The sequence below is a fragment of the Diabrotica undecimpunctata genome, chromosome 4 (genome assembly GCF_040954645.1).
Source record: "Diabrotica undecimpunctata isolate CICGRU chromosome 4, icDiaUnde3, whole genome shotgun sequence".
Lineage (NCBI taxonomy): Eukaryota > Metazoa > Arthropoda > Insecta > Coleoptera > Chrysomelidae > Diabrotica > Diabrotica undecimpunctata.
The window spans coordinates 53,665,743-53,686,905 of record NC_092806.1 but is presented as its reverse complement, the minus strand read 5'-3'; the positions used below and the strand labels follow the sequence as shown (position 1 = coordinate 53,686,905).

Here is a 21,163-nt window from a genome sequence, read left to right as displayed (position 1 = left end):
TAACACGACCAGTAAATAACTTAACAATAACTATAACATAAATATAACACAATATATTAACTTAAAAATCAACACGATACAATTTGAATTTAAAATTATGGCAAGTTGGGGTTGGGATCTGTAACATGAGAATCTGTCTCGCTTAAGGTAATAAATTATATTTAATAGCCTCTTGACGAATGAGACGGCGAATATCAACACGTGCTCATGTTTACTGTTGGGAATTTGGTAAATGAATGAACTTTAATAGATCAATGCTACAGATCGTGTATCTCCAACATTGAAGAATCTATTCACTCAGATTCAAAACAATTTTGAAATTATGTAAACTCCTTGAATAAAAGCCACGGAATTCCAAATGTTATGCATTTTAATGACTTGTCAGCTGAATCAAATGAAGAAATAGCAAACTTGTTTGCAAGCCATTTCTCTTGCGTCTATCACTCAGATATAGTTAATTTAAGTAACTTCAATTTTAAAGTAAAAAATTCTGTTGACATTGCATTTATTCAATTTTCACTTTCTGAAGTTTTTGAGTCTGTGAATGGTCTCAAGGATAAACTGAGTTATGATCCTGATAATATTCCTACATATTTCTTAAAAAGATGTGGTATATGATGTTACTGTTTATCTAAACCTTTACATGTATTATTTAATTTATCTCTGAGACTGCACACCTTCCCTAGTAAGTAGCGTGATAGTTATATAACTCCAGTATTTAAAAACAGTGACGGAGATAATATAAAAAAATTATAGGCCTGTTGTTATGTTATCTGCCATCCCTAAACTTTTTGAACTAATTCTAAACAAATATCTCACTTGGCATTGTAGAAATCTCTTGATAAATGAGCAACATGGATTTAGGCAGGGTAAATGTACGTCTACAAATCTTGTTTTGTATCAAGATTACATTATCAGGCCATTCAAGGATAGGTACCAAGTGGACTCCATTTATACTGATTTCTCAAAGGCCTTTGAGATAGTACCTAACTCATCTTTAAATTAAGATGTATTGGAATTCCTGAGTGATTTCTTTCATGTTTAAGTAGTTATCTTGATGAAAGAGTTCAGTTTGTTTTTATAAAGGGTTCACTTTTGATTATTCCTATCTTGGTCAGTTCAGGGTTCCCACAAGGTTCACATGTTTTCTTTTTAACTTGTTTATTAATGATATTTCTGAGGTAATAAAAGTTTGTCAATTTTTGCTATTTGCTGATGACCTTAGATATATTTCAAAGTTTCAAACCTATCTGACTGTCTAAGGACCCAAGAAGACCTGATTTACCTGTATAATTGGTCTCATACAATGGCCTCCAGTTGAATAAAGATAACTGTTTTGTTATATCCTTTAGCAAATCTAAAAATAATGTTGTGTTTGACTATCATATTAATACAAGTCTTCTCTCAAGAGTGAATGAAATAAGAGATTTTGGGTTATTATTTGACAGTTCCTTGTCATTTATCCCTCACATTAACAATTTGTCAAATAAAGCATACTGCAATCCAGCTTTGATCACAGGAAACTCTCGATATATTTTGGTACCCACATAATCTTACTTTTGTCCATAGCAACCTGCCTTGTTTCTATAATATGGTCACCTTGAAAAAATTCAAAATAAGTTTCTCTGGATTTGTGCTTATAGATTAAATTAAAGAACATGTCTGGTGGAACTAAGGTAAAGGCTAAATATAAGTTCTTATAAAACTACAGAACTAAATGTCACCTAGTTTTTAAACTACTTGACCATACCACTGACTGTTCTGATTTATTAGGTCTTATCACTGTTAGACATAGCATTAGAATTCATAGAGACATGCCTTTGTTTTCTATAAAACAGTGTCACACTAACTATGGCAAATTAACAGAATATTCTATTAACAAAAAATCGATACTGGGAAATGACCTTAGTCAATCTTATGATCTGGTGGATATAAAAATCTGTAAGATTTAAGCACTGTTTGACTGAGTAGGTTAGGGTTTGAAGATGAGTGACCTTTATCTCAGAGAATTCATTTTATTTTAATGAGATTTTCAGGAAAATTTAATCTATTTTAATTTAATCATTTGCGTAACAATATTTAATAATTATTTAATATTAGTTTTAGTATTTTTGTTATGGTATATTCTATTTTTGTTACATTTTTGTAAAAATGGGGACATTTATAAAAAACTGCATATTGTACATTCCTTAATGGCAATAAGGACAAAAAAATTTAGATTTACATATAATATAATATTTGGTAAGTATCACTATTCTCCTTCTTTTGGATTAACACCCTGTTACAAATATATCCGTCTATTTCATTTTATTTGGATCTGTCTTGTTCCCTTATACAATGTCTTATATTCATGGTTCTCCAGTCATTTTACACATCATAAAACTATTAATTACTCCAAAATAAAACACTTACATTTGCATCTGGAATATGAACTACTCCAGTAGCAGAAACATCTTCTTCCCATGGTATGTCTCCAGTTGGATCTCTCATGAAATTGGTCATAGAACTGACAGTAAACTTCCTATCATAATCTTTGTGAAAATCACCATCTTTGTAGTGTTTTATAACATATGGATCATCTGTTGAGATTTTTAGTTTTTTGCACATCTTTTTGGCATCTCTATAAAAATTAAAAAGTATGTGAAAATAACAGTATAACAATCAGGGCCGGTTTTAGGGTTTTGAGCACCCAGGAAAAACAAAAATTGAGCACCCATTTATACAAGAACATAAAAATATATGGCAAACTAAAAAAAAAAAAAAAATAAGAAAAATTAAAATTACACAATAAAGAACTGTGTAAAAATTAATTTATTTAACAAATAATACAATCATTATTTATTTACAAGTGATGCAATATATGAAATCGCATAATGAACACATTTGAGGTTAGAGCGAAGTTAGAGAACTTTGAATGCACCCAAAGAAATGAAATGTATGACAAATAAAGTAAATATGTTTCATAAAAATAATTTAAGAATATGTTTTCAAGCTTTTAAATCTGCAAACTTTTGTATGTTTTTGCTCATACTTATAATTTTTGCAACTTCATTCTCAATTGACAAAATTGCCAAGCTATTTAATCTTTTATTTGTCATTGTTGATTTTAAATATTTTTTAGTAAGTTTTAATTCAAGTACTGAAACTATGTTAGCCAGCTGTAACATTTACAGGAATTATTAGCAATATTCTTAAAGTAGTCCACAAATTTGGCATAATTTTTTATATTTTTGGAAAAGCTTTCAGAGTACAATTACATATATTTAATATGGATACTGGAATGGAGAGAATAAAACATCTCTTCACTTGTGCAACACAGAATGACAGCTCCTTTATTGTTCTGTCAAGATAGCCAACCTGATGTACATAATGTTTGGGGATCACGATAGCCAACATTTCAATATTTATATATATGTAGGGCGTTAATTTTATAAAATTGAGAATACACAAACGACTGTTAATTCCTGTTCAGCAAATAGGTTGTTGGGAGATATAATTTCATTCATTAAATCAGTCCCATCAATATCAGATTTTTGTTGATCTTTTAAAAGCAAATATAAATTGATGCTACATTTGTGTAATTCATCATTATTTATAATATTTTTCAAATGACAAAATTTCCACAATGACACAAAAAAATCATTGGTTTGTTCAAAATATTCTAACAATGAAGACATTAATTTGATTTACTAATATATAATGAATACATTTGTTTTGAAATGTTTTTCTCATTATCAATAGATTCATAATGATGCTGTCTCTTTGGTTGATTCAGTACCTACTAATTCAGCTAGCTCTCAAGACTACTAAGCATTTTTCAAAACCATTGGAACTATAATTTTCAAGATATTTAGAACAGGATTTTAATACATTAACAGCATTATTAAAATCCATTGAATTGGCCTATAAGGCTTTATTCACAATATTTATGAGGGACTACAAATCATACCAAATAATTAATAATTATACATTAATATATATTATAATATATTAATACTAGAAATGATTATTCGCATATTTGTTATGATAATGTAAATGCTTCATGTTGTGCACCAGCATCTTTAGAATTTACTTGTACAGTAGTCTCTCTCTATAACGATTCCCTATATAACGATAATTCCTCTATAACGATGAAAATAGTAAACGTTGGTTGGTTCGTCATAAGAACAATGTATTAATTCTTTCTCTATACCGATATCGTTCTCTCTTTATAGCGATAACTTTTTAGCGTTCAATAGTTGATGACAAATGTGTTATTGTGTTTAAAGCTCAGACTACCTGAGTCACTACTCACGAGTGGCACGGTCATTGTCCAGCGGTTGTTTTGTTTTGCGCTTAAGGAATGTAGCCACCCATTCTACTCTTTCTTATCAGAGAATTAAGTGACTCACGTTTATTGTTCGGGCGGCGTACCTAACTGTTATCACACAGATGTTGTCATCTATTGACGACTTTTCATTTCCAGTTTGAGTTGTGTCTTAGTGTGTCAACAGTCAACATGTTTTCGAAAAAGCGTAAGTGCTCTCGGTGGAGGAAAAGTTATCGATAACTCGAGCAATAGAGAAAGGTGAAAAGCAATCGGATGTCATTCGCTGGACGGGGCTGTCTCAGTCAACTGTGGCTACGATATGGAATGACAGAAAAAAGTGGCGTAAAGCGAAGATGGAGGGCGGTAGCAGGAAGAAGTTGCGGAAACCTCAGCACGAAGATTTAGATCGCGCTATGCTTCAGTGGTTCCAGCAGCAGCGTATGAACCATATTCTGGAACGGGTGAATGGGTGATTGGCTAGAAAACGTGTGGCCTGGACTGAAGGGACGATATACGTCAGACGACATTTTCAATGCGGATGAGACTGAATTGTTTTTTAAAATGACACCAAACAGAACTTTAAAATTTAAATTGGAAAAGTGCGTTGGTGAAAAGCTCTCTAAGAAACGCATTACAGTTTTAGTGGCCGCTAACATGACAGGTTCGGTGAAGCGAAAATGGTTAGTGATAGGGAAGTCGAAAAACCCGCGTTGTGCTTTAAAAACATAAAAAATCTACCGGTGACGTATAAAGCAAACAAGAGTGACCTCGGAAATTTTTGAAGAAGCGATAAGAAAGTGGGATATCGAGCTTAAAGGAAAAAAAAATCTTTTGCTTGTAGACAATTGTCCTGCTCATCCTATATTGCGCAACCTTCAAAACATCGAACTCTGTTTTCTGCCAGCAAACACAACGAGTGTCCTTCAGCCCATGGACCAAAGTGTCATCAAGAGTTTGAAAAGCCATTACAAGAAAAGACTTTTGATGGAATTGGTTGAGAATAATGGAGATCTTAAACTAAACATTCTTGACGCCATCCTAATGATTAGTAAATCCTGGGACGAGGTGACGAGCAATACAATAAAACATTCCTTCAAACACGCAGGATGGCTGGAAGATCAAGGATTGACTGATGATGAAGATGACCTGCCATTAGATGTTTGGGCCAGACAGTTTGAACTTACTATCACATACAGACCGGAAGAGCTAACAGATTTTGAAGAAGTTGATGAAAATGTAGCTACAACATCTGGACTTTCTGACGAGGACATCCTGCAAGCAGTTCGTGTAGAAGAAGAAGAAAACAGTGACTCGGAAGTGGAAGCAGAGCCAGAACCAGCTCCGACCCCTCAGCAGGCATTGGATGCGGCAAAAGTACTGCATCGATTCTTCATCCACCAAGAAGACGATATGAGTGCTGTGGAAGATTCGATGCGTCTTCAGGTCAGGTCAGTTCTGTGGAAAGGGAAAAGAAGACAGACCAAGGTGACAGATTTTTTTGGTAATGTAGGCTAAATATATTTTACAGTAGCATATTATTTTTTTATTGTACAGTACACATGTTTTAATTGTACAGTCATTTTTTATACTGTATTGCTTATATTATTCGTTAATAAATCTATGTGGAATACAATGTTAATTCATTTATATTCGTTTTGATAATTTTTTTAAATTAAAATAGGTTATTTAGTACAGTATTATTAATATTACAGTACCGAATTTTGTCTCTCTCTGTATAACGATCTCTCCTTATAACGATGAAAATTCCCGGTCCCTTGCATATCGTTATAGAGAGAGAGGACCGTATTTGTAAAAGGGCATCTCAGATTTCAGTTATTTGGAATCTTACAGGTTTAATACTATTAATTCGACTTTCCCATATAGGTTTTACAGATAAAGACACACTGTCAGTTAAAATTTTCCATCACCCCACAGAAGCAGAAAAAAAAACAAAGAAGCTTGAACACCTTTATTTTTTTCTTCATGTTAGAGTTATTGTCATATCTTTGGCCTCTACAATGATCTAAGTTTAATTGAAAATCAATAATTAATTGTTTTATTATCTCATATAATAAGCGGCCTGTGGATTCTTCAATTTCTTGGTAGCTAACAAAATACTTATTGATTTTTAAGTTGCTTCCATTAATATCCACAAAACATAATGTAAACGAAAGTTGTTCCTTATATCTACTAATACCAGGAGTACAATAAATTCAAATGAATACTCAAATATTTCGCTTTACAGGTACATTGAAATGTAAAAAAATATTTTATTTTTTTTGTCAGGGCCTCTCAAAATTTGGTGCCCCCGGCAGTCACCCAGCTTGCCTGTCCCTTTATCTGGCACTGGTAACATACATTTTTATATATGTGTTTCTAAATGTTTTATTTTTTTTATTGATTTTCTAGTCTGTTCTTTGTACAAGTTTTTCTTCATCCTATAATCAAATCACACTTGACAACATTTGTCATATCAGCCCTTAACTTTTTATCAGGCTTCCATCCAATTGCATTCATTAACCTATAATTTGCATTGTATTTTATTTTTGGAATTACATGACTCACTATTTTTCTACATTTTATTACATACTTATATCAATCACATCATCAAATTAATGTATTGGTAATATTACCAATCTTTTGATCACAGAAACTTAATTGCTTTTGGGTTCCAATAATTATAAGTTCTGTTTGAGGCATTATAAATGTTAGCTGTGGGAAAGATGGAAACTTGCACTACCCTGTACTACCTATTTTTTGTGTAATAATACTTGATGTTACTAAAAATTATTAATTCATACCCTGAACAATCGATGAGAGCCATAGTCCCTTCTCCTTTAATATTTTCTGTAACGTCTTTAAACACTTTAATAACATTTTGGGACTGTTTATAGTTATTATAGAAACAAATTAAGACATTGGTTTTAGTCCTGAGTAATTTTTTAAAGTCTTTAATGTCAGCTATATTTTCTATTATTAATTTTTTGTTGTTTCTGGAAGAACATCTTGCTATGTGGCAACTAATAATCTGAAAAAATGAAAGTTTTAGAACATTACAATTCCCGGCTTGACAAAAATGGTACTTACAATGATACAAATTACAAAAAAAAGACTTCTCATGACACTAAATTTAGGCACATTTATAATACATATAAAAATGGAATTTGTTCTATTTAATTAAATATGAAAACATTTAAGTTCATTACACCCACATATTTACAATAACTATGTGGCAAAAATTTAAGTTTACATACACATAAAAAACAGGTTATAAAATTTTGACAAGTTGTTGACAGTGAAGCTTCTTCATAGGTAGGCATTTTTTGAACATTCAATAGTTTGAATTTAAAAAAGACTATACTTCATCTAATTTACATACCGTTGCACGTCATCGGCGTCATAGCCCATGACGTCACATGATACCAACACGACATATTTAGGCGGTAGATGTGTTCTTTTTTAGAATCACTTTGCCGAGTACACTGGCATTACAGCCACTAGACATATTTTATTATATACGCGTAGAACTAATATTTAAAGATTTCTATTAATGTTAACTTAAAGAAATAGACAACAATATGTTTCATTTAATTTGTATAAATGCATTGTAAAGCGTTTTTATGAAGAACATTTGTTCGGAACACACTGTAACTGTAATCGAACGAAGGTAAAATTTTGGCATAAATTGGTAACACTTATTTGACAGTTGCGGTGTTGACACTTTTTGTACATTATTATCTCGAAAATGTTTCTAGAAGATTCGACGAAGTATGTAGTCAGAACAATGAGAAATTTGAAGAAGTTTCTAGAACATTCGATAAAGTAGAAGAGAAGATAAAACAGCTAGAGAGCATGATCACTAATACGAAAGTGCTACTACCAGTTAATGCAGTCGTTTTAGATCCTGTAGTAAAATAAGAATCACTTATAAACGAAACGACATATCATATGAGATTCAAATTGCCACCATTTGATGGAATTCTTGGTCCAGATACCTTAGAAAATTTAAAGCTGTTGCGGCAGCAATAGCTTCAAATCATTAGACAGAACATGAAAAAGCTGTTTCCTTGACTGCTGCTTTACGAGGTGATGCTACGGATATCCTAAGATCAATTCCTAAGGGCCAAGAAAAATGTTACTAGACCTTATTCACTCGACTAGACAAACGTTACGGAGATGCTCATCTACAACAAGTCTTCAAAGCAAAACTAAGAAGTAGAATTCAACGAGAAAGTGAAAATTTGCAAGAGTTTGAAGCAGATGTTGCTCGTATAGTGCGGTTGGCTTATCCGGAGGTACCAGACAACATTTTAGAAGAAATTGCTGTAGATACCTTCGTCAATGGGTTAAAAGAAAGTGAATTACAGAAAGCTTTACGACTAGCAAGACCGAAAGTTCTAGATGAAGCGCTTGCTATTGCCTTGGAACATGAAACAGCCAGTCAAACTTCACGGAGTCATCGAGTAAGAACCATTGAAGAAGGCGACGAACCAAACGATGAACGTCTGGAAGAAATGGTACGAAAAGTAGTTCGTAACACGATGCCGAAGAGACGCGAGCCCAGATGTTGGAATTGCGGTGACGTAGGTCATATTCGCCGTAATTGCAAGAAAATGATACAGCAGTCGGAAAACTAGAACGGGTCGACAACAAGGGGCAACTGCCGACCTCGAGAAACACAGCCCCCATAGTAACTGTGAACATTACGTCCTCAGGTGGAATTCATAGCTTGTACATAGAGGGTCGTATCAATAATAAATGTAGATCGTTTTTGGTAGATACAGGTGCAACGAGAACTATTGCACGGCCAGAAGTAGTACGAGGCCATCTTAAATTATTGCCCGCAACAGTAAAGCTTAGAACAGCAACTGGTGAGATAATTAATACATATGGCGAGGCTAATATGTCAGTATCCATTGGCCAGACCACAGTGAAACATACAGTATTAATTGCAGAGATCTCCGATGAGTTCATATTGGGGATGGATTTACTAAGGAAAGTTGGGGCTGTATTGAATGTCAAAGATGGAGTTCTCGAGATCAGTGGAGAAGAGTTGCCGTTTCATGAAGACAAAGAAGATGTTGTCAGCTTAATAACGACTTGTGACGTAACAATACCCGGTAATAGTGAGAACATTCTGATGAACAGACCTGATGGTTACTGCCGAGAGGAAAGTTTAAGGATGGTCGAAGATGTGGAAAATGTCGAGTTCCTAACGGCAAAGGCTTTGGTGAGAATTCGAGATGTCGTTCCTGTAAGAGTTATGAATTTAAAGGGAACTGCTATTAAGTTAGGTAAAAGAACTTTGATCAGACAGTGTGTTCCAGTGGCTTCGATTTGTTCTATGAATACTAATGAGAAATCATCAAAATCTAAGTATCCAAAAGAGCATGTTGAGATGGTGATTAAAACGTGTCAAGATCTTGATGATGAACGAACTAAAAAGTTAAGTCTATGCTGATAGAATTTCAAGATGTTTTTGCCATTGATAAGAAAAATAATAGCAAAACAATCATAGTAACGCATAAAATTAATACCGGAGATGCTCAGCCAATCAGACAACAACCTAGACGACTTCCAATTGCGAAAAGAGAGGAAGCCGAAGATATCATCAAAGATATGAACAAACAAGGTGTAATTGAACCATCGAACAGTCCATGAATATCACCAGTAGTTCTAGTCAAGAAGAAAGATGGTTCAACGCGTTTTTGTATTGACTACGGCCAGCTCAATGCGGTAACTAAGAAAGATAGTTATCCTTTGCCCAGAATAGACGATACATTGGATACTATGGATACTCTCTCTGGTTCTCGTTGGTTCTCCACACTCGATATAAAAAGTGGATATTGGCAAGTGGACATCATGGAGCCAGCTGATCGGGAAAAAACCGCATTCTCGATAGGATCAGGGCTTTGGCAGTTCACAGTTATGCCCTTTGGTTTATGTAATGCCCCAGCCACATTTGAAAGATTAATGGATGCAGTTTTAAGAGGTCTAACATGGAAAACATGCCTGGTTTATTTGGATGATGTAATTGTGGTGTGGGTGTAATTGCTTTCAACGATTGCGGGCAGCGAATTTGAAGTTAAGTCCGAAGAAATGTCACATGTTTCGACGAGAAGTGAAGTACTTGGGACATATTGTAGCAAGTAATGGTGTAACAGCTGATCCTGAAAAACTTGCAGCAATTAAAGATTGGCCAGTACCAAGAGATAAACACGAAATTAGAAGTTTTCTTGGTCTATGTACATATTAGCGACGTTTTGTCAAAGAATTTGCCAACATCTCCAAGTCATTAACAAAGTTGACAGAAGAAGGCAAAGAGTATACACGGAGCGAAGAGTGTCACAAAGTTTTCGAACAATTGCAGCGATTTTAAGCTACCCTAGACAGGCAGGAACATTTGTGTTGGACACCGATGCCAGCAATAGTGCAATAGGAGCTGTTCTTTCCCAAATCCAAGATGGGCAGGAGAAAGTCATCGCTTAATTTATGAAAGTCTTGCCGAAACCAGAAAGAAACTATTGCGTTACCAGCAAAGAATTGCTAGGCGTAGTGAAGGCTTGCGAGCATTTCCACAAATACTTGTATGGCAGAAAGTTTCTTCTTCGCACGGATCACGCCGCTCTAAAATGGCTCCTACAATTCCGTAATCCAGAGGGCCAGATGGCAAGATGGTTAGAACAATTACAAGAATGTGATTATGAGATCGAACACAGGGCTGGAAGAGTTCATTTAAATGCTGATGCCCTTTCGAGCCGGCCGTGCAGTGCAAATTGTAATTACTGTCTTAAATTAGAAGAACGACTTTGCCCTGTGAGACGAACCACCGTCATTAATGATCAATGGCAGCCTTAACAGCTACAAGACGCCCAAACAGATGATCCATGTATAAAAAGAGTATTGGATTGGATACATCGAAGTGAGAGACCTACTTGGCAAGACATTAGTGCATGTAGTCCAGAAGTCAAGTCTTACTGGAGCCAATGGAATTGCCTAGTGCTAAAAGATGATCTTCTGTATAGAACCTTTGAGAACGAATATTGTACAGAACCTAAGCTTCAGTTGATCGTACCTAAAAGTAAAGGGTCAGAAATATTACGTCAGTTGCATGACGGTGCATCAGGTGGACACTTTGGTATTACGAAGACTCTGCAAAAGGTTCGAGAATGGTTCTATTGGGTGAACTGTAAAGATGATATAAGAAGATGGTGCCAGAAATGTAAACTGTGTGCAACCAGTAATGGTCCAGTTGGTAAAAAGAGGGCACCCATGAAACAGTACAATGTTGGTAGTCCTATGGAAAGAGTAGCAATCGACATTGCAGGTCCACTTTCAGAGACGAATGATGGAAATGAATATATCCTGGTAACCATGGATTATTTTACGAAATGGACTGAGGACTATGCGATACCAAATCAAGAAGCTGCTACCGTTGTAGAGGTACTTGTTAGAGAATTCTTTAGCCGATTTGGTGTTCCCTTGGAGATCCACTCTGACCAAGGGCGAAACTACGAATCAACCCTTTTCCAAAACGCTTGTAAATTGATTGGTGTCAATAAGGTCAGAACGACACCCCTGTATCCTCAATCAGATGGAATGGTCGAGAAGATGAACCGAACCATGGATAAACACCTGTTCAAAGTTGTATCAGAATATCAAAGAGATTAGGACCAGCACATTCATTAAGTTCGTTTGCCCTGCGACCTAGAGTTTGGCTGCAGACCTTCCGAAGAACATGTTGCTAGCGAAGATTATGTCGACCGCCTGAAGTTAAGAATGAACAACATTCATGAACTTGCCCGACAACACATCCAGTTAGCAAGTGACAGAATGAAGGATCAATATGATTCTTGATGCAAGAATGAAAGCTATGAAGTAGGTGATCTTGTTTGGCTTTATAATCCGCAACGTCGTCGTGGCTTGTCTGCTAAACTGCAAAGACAATGGGAGGGTCCGTATGAAATTAAAAAGAGAATAAATAACGTAATATACCGAAACTACTTCTTTCAACAACAAAGACCAAGAGATAATACAAGAACTGATAGACATTTGTGCAATCCAAGAAACCAAGAAAAAAGGTAAAGGCCAAAGAGACTATAACCAATATTTTATAGCATACAGTGGAGTGAAGAAAGAAGAACGAGCATGAGCAGGCGTAGGTATACTTGTCCATAAAAAATTTAAAGACAACATAAATAACTGCCGTTATGAAAGAATAATACATGTAAACATCACAATGGACTACCAAAAATTAAATGTCATATCTATCTATAGCCTCGAGGACTGCAAACATAAGGAGGAACGAGAGGTATTCTACGAACAATTGCAAACCATCCTGGATGAAATACCTCATGAAAAGCCTTTAATTATTATGGGTGACTTTAATGCTCGAATCGGAAATAAAATAGTTCCAGGAGTAAAAAAAAGATTTATTGAAAACCATGTCAACGAAAATGGGGAACTCATGGCTAATCTCTGTGCTTTTAACGAACTGAGAATCAATAATACATTTTTCGATCATAAGCTCTAGTATAAATATACATTTGAAAACTCCAGGGGGCATAAATCTATGATTGATTTTATAGTCACTAATAGAAAAATTTACCCAAAGCAAATTCTAGATATCCGAACTTTAAACTCAGCAGACACAGGGAGTGTACACAAACTAGTACTAGCAAAGATAAGAATGAAAATAACACCAATACATTTTCTACAGAAAATCACCGAGGAAAATTCAATGTAGAATCACTGTGGAACGGCTCTAGGTACAAGAGAAATATACCAAAGGAGGTAGTTTAGAAGATACAGCTGAAACAAATAGACGACATCGAAGATATAAACGCGAGCTGGGAGAAAATTAAAAATAACATTGAAGAAGCAGCAACAGAAGCTCTAGAAAAACGCAAAGTCATACTGAACAAAATAAACAACAACAATACACCATGGTTCAGAAAAGAAATAAAAGAGAAATGTAAAGAGAAACGAGAGGCCTACACGAAGTAAAAAACATCAAATACCCCAGAATCCCGAGACATCTATAGAAGAATACGAAATGAAACAAAGCAGATGGTAAGAAGAACAAAAAATGAACACTGGGAACACTTTACAAAAAGGATGGAAAGCGACTTCCATGGTACACAAAAACAAATATGGAGATTCATAACAAACCAACGGAAAGAAATGGCAGAATTGAAGGACTACAATAACATACCAGCAAACGAATGGGAAAGATACTTGACGAAACTGTTCAAAGCAAAGGAAAATAATAATCAACACAAAAACGTACCTGAATTAAGACACGAAATGGAAATCAGATTTCAGAAAGTAGACATAGCCATAAATTCACTCAAAAATAGAAAGCCACCAGGACCAAACGGAATAACCAACGAGCTTCTAAAACAAGAAGGAGAAAGTATAACTCTAGAGATGACAAAACTTATACAAAAACTAATATTATACTGCAAGATACCAGACGCATGGAGTAACAGCATAGTGATACCAATGTTTAAGAAAGGAGATAAAGAAGATCACAACAATTCTAGAGGTATAAATCTACTGAACACCGCACTTAAGCTTACCACAAAGTCCTAACCAACAAAATCAATAAACTAACAACTTTATCAGATGAACAACAAGGATTCAGATCTAGAAGATCCTGCGTAGACGCCGTATTTGTACTAAGACAAATCACAGAAAAGGCCATCGAGTACAATAAACCAGCATATCTATGTTTTATAGACCTGACAAAGGCTTTAGATCACATCCAAGTCGAAGACGTCTTACACCTACTATATAAAAGAAACATACCAATTAATATTATACAAACCATCGGAAACATCTACTTCCATAATCGATACAGGCAAAGATAAATGGAAAACTAACACAGTGTATACCAGTACAAAGCGGAGTCAGGCAGGGTGACTCGTTAAGCCCACTTCTCTTTAATATAATAATGGACGAAATAATACAAGCAGTACGTAAAGGTCAATGGGGAATAAAGAAATCCAAATATTATGTTATGCAGACGACGCCGCATTAACCGCCGAGACAGAAGACGAACTCCAAAGATTAACACACATCTCTAATACAACAGCAAGAAATACTACTACTACTACTAAGGATTTCCACAGTTTTCACTGTCTTCCTTCACTCAACCGTTTTCTCCAATTTTCCCTGTCATTCCAGTCTCCATCTCGCAGGGTTCTTTTCTCCATAGCCTCGTCGATTTCATCTCTGAATGACCTTCGGGGTCTTCTTCTCTTTCTTCTTCCAATCGGACTCCATTCTGTGATTTTGTTTATCCAGCGTCCTCTGTCCGCTCTTCTGACGTGGCCGTACCAGGATAGTCTCTTCTCCTCTATATAGTCGATTATGTCTGATTGCACTCCCATTCTCCGCTTAATCTCTGCGTTTTCAATTCTGTCTCTTTTTGTAAGTCTACAGTTTCTCCTCAGGAACTCCATTTCTACTGCTCTTATTCTACCTCTATTTCTCTTGTTTATTGTCCAGTTTTCGGACCCATATGTCAGGATACTTCTTGTCAGGGTGTTATATACGCAAGCAAGAAATACAATATCATAATATCAGCAGAAAAAAACAAATGTATGACAACATCTAAATACCCACTACGATGTAAAATCGAAATTGACGGGAAGATAATAAAGCAGGAAGCAAGGTTTAGATATCTGAGAATAGATATAACTAGTTACGGAGATGTTGAAGAAGAAGTACAACAACAAAGCTTAAAAGCAAGTAAAGTGGCGGGATCTCTTAATGACACAATCTTGAAGAACAAACACTTAAGACAAGACACAAAAACAGAATCTATAAAGCAGCAATTAGACCTATATTAACATACACGTCGGAGACAAGACCTGACACATCTAAAACGAGACGACTACTAGAAACAACAGAGATGAAAATACTCCGACGAATATTAGGGAAAAGTCTGTTGGATAGGGAGAGAAGCGAAAATGCTTCTCTCCCTATCATGCAGTATAGGTAAGAAGAGCATGCAATATAGAAGACATAAATGGATGGGTGACAAAACGGAAACAGGAGTGGAACAGACACATCAGTAGAATGGCAGAGGATAGGATAGTACGAATAGCACGAGATAAGTCACCAAATGGACGAAAAAGTATTGGCGGACTTGTTTGTGTTATTGGCAAATTGTACTTAAAATCTGAAAAGGTTCCCAAGCGTCTTTTTTGTACATATCTCTTTTCGATGTACTGAATCTAGAGCGTTCATAAAAGTAACATGTGTCTCGACTTGATGCTAGATAAAAAGTATGTGTTTTACCTCGTCAGGTATTAATAACGCACGAATAAAGAACCACGGACTTAACTGTAAATAACGACTGTCAAGAACTGATTTTCCTTAAATCAAACTTATTTTAAATGTTTCAGATCAATTTAATTTAAACTCCTCAGAACTGGAGATAGAAGTTCGACTTTTAAAAACAGTAGGTACTGTTTGAAGTGCATTTATATGCACTTAGTAGTATATTAATTTATAAAACAATAATAGAAAGTATTGAGTCGTACGGCGCCGAACTTTGGGAAATAAGTTAAAGAATCAAATCAAAAATAAATGCCATGCAAAGGTTCACTAGACTTGATATGAAGAACGAAGATATTCGGAGAAAATGGAAATTGATCTAGACATAATTGACACAATTGTAGGCAAAATACTAAACTGGTATGGACACCTGCAGAGAATGCCTGAAAAATGATAGTAAAAAAAGATAGGAAAATGGACCGGCATGTTTTTCTCTCATCGCAAAAATACAAAATCGCATAAATTATAAATCACAAGAGGTATCCACACATTTTATACTGATGGCTTAAAAAGACAAGAGGAAGTAGGAACAGGAGTTACTGGTCTTAACACGACTTTTAATAGACTGTAGACTATACTGAATACTCTGAAGGCTACAATTTATGAGCCACTAATATTTTAAAACTACAAGCGGCCACTTAGGCAACTGACAGGACAAAAAGTTTTTGGCTTCCAGCGCATAAAGTAATTGTTAGTAATGAGATTGCTGATGGTTTTGTCAAAAAAGGAGCTTCTTTTATTGGACTATAACCATTCTGGGGTGTACCAAAAACCCCCATGGGGGAGGATGTCCGAAAATAGGAAAAAGTACTTAGTGATTCTTAGGTTAAAGTTGATTTTATGTAATCGAATGAACTATCTTACAATAAAGTCGTCTCAGGAACATAACTCAGCAATATTAGCAATATTATTTTAAAGTCGTTTACTTTAAAATGTATAAAAGTAAACCAAAAAAAATCGGTTGCCTGTAAAGTCGGTTTTACGGGCGAAGATTTTACGTGACAACGTCTTTTTCTCGGTAGAATATTTATTGATATGAATATTATTAAATTGCACAATAGTTGTTTGCAGTTGAAACGCTCTGTTTCTTCTCAATCGACTGAATTACGATTGATTGCAGAGTGATTTAAACTAATAATTTCCTTAACACTATCAACATTTGTCAATAGTATGACATAACCTATAAACTCAGTTTCTCAACTTTTGTGTCAATCTAACAATTAATCAATCAATCATAGTTTACGATAATGAAATATTAGTGTACAATTATTTACCTTTATTGTTGTAGTTGTTGTAAATGACGAATCTAAGCACTCCACATTTTCACTACAGATACAGCTGACGATACTTTAACCACACGTGTGAACTTGTATTATGACGCTTTCTCGGTTTTCCAACGCCAAGAACGCTCGAGAAAGACAGAGACACAAGCACGCACCGATTCAACGCGCCTAATTCTCTAGTGCTGCGCGCGCAGCGGACCGATCATGTTTGAGTGGGAGAGAGACGCAAGGCATTCGCCGGTCCGGCGGGCCTCTCTCTCGTTCGGTGACTCATCGTAACAGACGTGAGCGGGCGTTACACTTTTTCATGAGTGACTCCGAGCCACAACCTAATTTAAGACGTTGTCACGTCAAAACAAAATTTGTTTAATTTATTAATGTTTTGTAATTTGAAAACGATTTCCGAAGTGAAAATTGAAACGTCAATAAACTTATTTTAAACTTAAATTGTGGTTTATTCCCAAGAAAAATAGTAAGCATAATTCTGTTGAACTAAACAATGATATGGTGTATACACAAAAGATCTATCAGATCGCAGTGTGGAAAGGTCAACGGGACCAATCGACTTGTTTGGAATCTAAAACCTTCATCTACAAAATGTTTCATATCATAAGCCGTTATCAAAATACAATTTATCAATTGAAGTAAGTAAACGGATACTCTAGACTTTTATCTGTTTTTCTCTTTTTGTATTAAAAAGAAAAAACGGATTTAATGTGGGTTCTGAAAGTTTTTAAATGATAAATTATTTGCAAATATGAATTCATTTTCAAAATTTAAAAAGAAAAAGACTTAAGGTACCCACAATTGGTTGTAAGTCATTTTACTTTTTCTTTTTACATTATAAAAGTTTTTATATTTGCCACTGATCTGGTATAATTTCAATAAAAGATTGTAATGGCATTAAAAAAGCAAATATTTAATAAAAAAACTATTGTTTCACATTTTTCGTGGACAATTTTATAAAGGTAATATAAACGAACCTTTTAATATTACAAACTCAATTACTCTTCGCTCTGAATAAATTTAAAACTATTCTGTAGAGCACTCGGACGCTGCTACATCATACGCGTATCAAAAGGCAAAAAGTAAAAGAGAATACCAACCTAATTTCCAGTTCAGTGTATCGGTGTGTATTCTCATTTTCGTCTGGGGTGGATTTCGTGTACATACGTTTCCATAATACATACATGGATTTGGCGTTGCTGGTTAATGTAACTTACGGGATGAATCTAGTCGACGTTACTACTGGAATTTTTGATTTTAATTTCAACATTGAAAGAGTATTTTAAATACGATTCGAGATAGGTATTTTTAATAATCGGACGAAGTGATCACGGTACGTGGTACAATATGCCGAGTTTTTACTGTGACTCTTAATAAGTATCCATATATTATCCTCAGAGTGTAATTGTATAAGTACATGATTTTGTAAATAATAATTATAAAAAATATTCTTTCTAATCGTTTACTAATAAATTAAGTAATATGCTTGAAATGCATTTTCCATACGAATTATTGTACTCACCCGCTGTGCTCGTTCGTAGTCGTAATTATTTTTCTTACGCAATAGGCCATTTGCTACAATAAAGTCTGAGCATACAATCAATAATTATTTATTCTTTATGTTACAATTAATAATTAAAATACAAAAAAGTAATCTGTTTGAGTCCAATGTATCTTGTCTCAAATAAAACCAGTCGAAAACGTTCTTTTTTTCCAACTATACACCTATAGCCCAGTCTGGTTATGCAAAAGTCATCGATTTCACGGCAAAATTTTTCGCAGATATCGCAGAAGCTTTTAAAACATAGATGGGGGTTACTAGATGACGAATAGATGAAAAAGTACTCGTATTTTTACCTTGCGTTTTTTTAAACAATAATTTATTATCACAATTTAATTTTTTTTGTCTATAAGTTTATTCCCTTATATTTTACATAAACAGTATTTATATCATTTTTTTATATCAAGAATATCTTTATTTTCCCGTTTTTTAAATTAAAATTTATAAATAATTTACGGAGATATTTGCAAAAAAGCAGTTTTTTGCACTAATTTATAAATTTTATTAATTTTTTTAATAACAAAATAAAATGTTATTAATACATTTGAACATCGAGGAATTACTGTCTTTTAAATTTGTGCGAAATTTCCCCCCGATCGATCAAATAGTTTAAAAGTTATTTAATTTATTTATCCCTGAGGCTAAATATTTAAACTATTGAACTTGCTCTATTAATAATGCTAGACGCATTTAGCAAATTTTATAGGATTCTATAAGACATAAGCTATCTCAGAAGTTAAATGCATTTTGCGTTTTCATCGAATTTATTTACAAAATAAACGTTTGAAAAAGGGGTATGTTTTTTACTTATAAACAATTGTAATAACTTCTATATTTTTCAAACTACAGACTTGTACTTACAACCATTGGATAGCTGGTAAAAAAACTCACATTAAAAAAAACCTTATATGACCAATAGGAATGAAGTTAGGGACCATTTAAAAAAAAATCGCATCTCCATTGTTTATAATCATTAAGAAGTAAAATTTGCACAAATTTTGAATGAAAATCTAAACTTTATACTGAAAGTTATAGCTATAAAATTTATCCAATTTTTCGAAACTTACAGCCCTTCGAAATAAAGGTGCGAAAGATCGACATAGGAAAGTGGAGGGAATAACTGTTTCAGTTTCGTTTTTTTTTTCGAGATCGAAACTTCAAATTGAAACACTTAGGAAAAATTTACATTATCTCGGCTTTTATTGCAGCTAGACGCCTCGTTTTTTTTTAATCTGGTGTAGCTTGTCGAAATATGAATAACTACATAGTTTTCACTGGCCGGGAAATATGGGGAACCTTGGAAAAATTGAGTCCATTTGAAATTCACCGTAAAAACTTACTTCTTTTAAATTCTTTTTTAAATTTGGCTGGAATAACCTGTCGCAGTATTAATAATGATGACATAATTTTCACCGCCCCCCCGATATCTTTTAAAATCCAGGAAAATCAACATATATTTTTTTTCATTTTATATCAATGATGTAATAATACTTATATATTAATTTCAGGTAATTTTTTACACATTATATTATTATATTCCTTATATTAATTAGAATTTACTATTTTGACGATCTATATGTTTATATACGTGTATAGGTATTTCTACAGTACGAGGACGGTAAACACATTTATTTATGTTTTTAAATCTAAATGTCTCCAAAGATCGCAGAGTATAACGTCCTCGTGTCCTTATATTTTATACGTATTCATGTGAATAGGAGAAAGGCCATCTATATAATAGAAAACCCGTAATATATCTTAGTATGCGTAAAAATGGCAGGATGAGTAGCAGCTGCCACGCTCCAAAATTTCGTCGAAAAGTCCCTAACTTCGTTCCTATTAGTCATAGAAGTTTTTTTTAATGTGAATTTTTTTACCAGTTATCCAATGGTTGTACGTACAAGTCAATAGCTTGAAAAATATAGAAGTTATTACAATTGTTTATAAGTAAAAAACATACCCCTTTTTCAAACGTTTAATTTGTAAATAATTTTGAAGAAAACGCAATATGCATTTAACTTCTGGGATAGTTTAAGTCTTTAAGAATCCTATGAAATTTGCTAAATGTGTCTAGTATCATTAATAGAGCAAGTTCAATAGTTTAAATATTTACCTCAGGGATAAATAAATTAAATAACTTTTAAACTATTTGACCGATCGGGGGGAAAATTCGCACAAATTTAAAAGACGATAATTCCTCGATGTTTAAATGTATTAATAACATTTTATTTTGTTAATAAAAAAATTAATAAAATTCATAAATTAGTGCAAAAAACTCCTTTTTTGCAAATATCTCCGTAAATTATTTATCAATTTTAATTTAAAAAAACGGGAAAATAAAGACATTCTTGATATAAAAAAATGATATAAATATTGTTTATGTAATATATAAGGGAAAAAACTTATAGACAAAAAATCAAACTGTGACTATAAATTATTGTTTAAAAAAAACGCAAGGTAAAAATATGAGTACATTTTCATCTATTCGTCATCTAGTAACCCCCACCTATGTCTTAAAAGTTTCAGATATGTATCTGCGAAAAATTTTTCGACCTTTTTTTTTAACCGGACTGGGCTACTGCTCGTAAAGTTGTTATTGTTCATATTTGATCCACTTTACTTTCGCTAGCAACAGAAATGGACTTCTGGAGAAGAGCA

At 34.0% G+C, this 21,163-nt stretch overlaps 1 protein-coding gene across 1 annotated transcript in view; it reads right to left on the bottom strand.

Annotated features, from left to right (window-relative positions):
- LOC140439521 (protein disulfide-isomerase A5-like) overlaps positions 1-7,588 on the bottom strand; it is a 33,165-nt gene extending 25,577 nt beyond the window's left edge. Inside the window, exons 1-3 of the mRNA XM_072529487.1 lie at positions 7,397-7,588; positions 7,111-7,337; positions 2,413-2,620 (exon numbers count right to left, since the gene is read on the bottom strand). Coding sequence (XP_072385588.1) covers positions 2,413-2,620; positions 7,111-7,337; positions 7,397-7,429 — 468 coding nt within the window. The 5' untranslated portion in view covers positions 7,430-7,588. The remainder of the gene's footprint in view (positions 1-2,412; positions 2,621-7,110; positions 7,338-7,396) is intronic.
- Between the last annotated feature and the right edge of the window lie 13,575 nt (positions 7,589-21,163).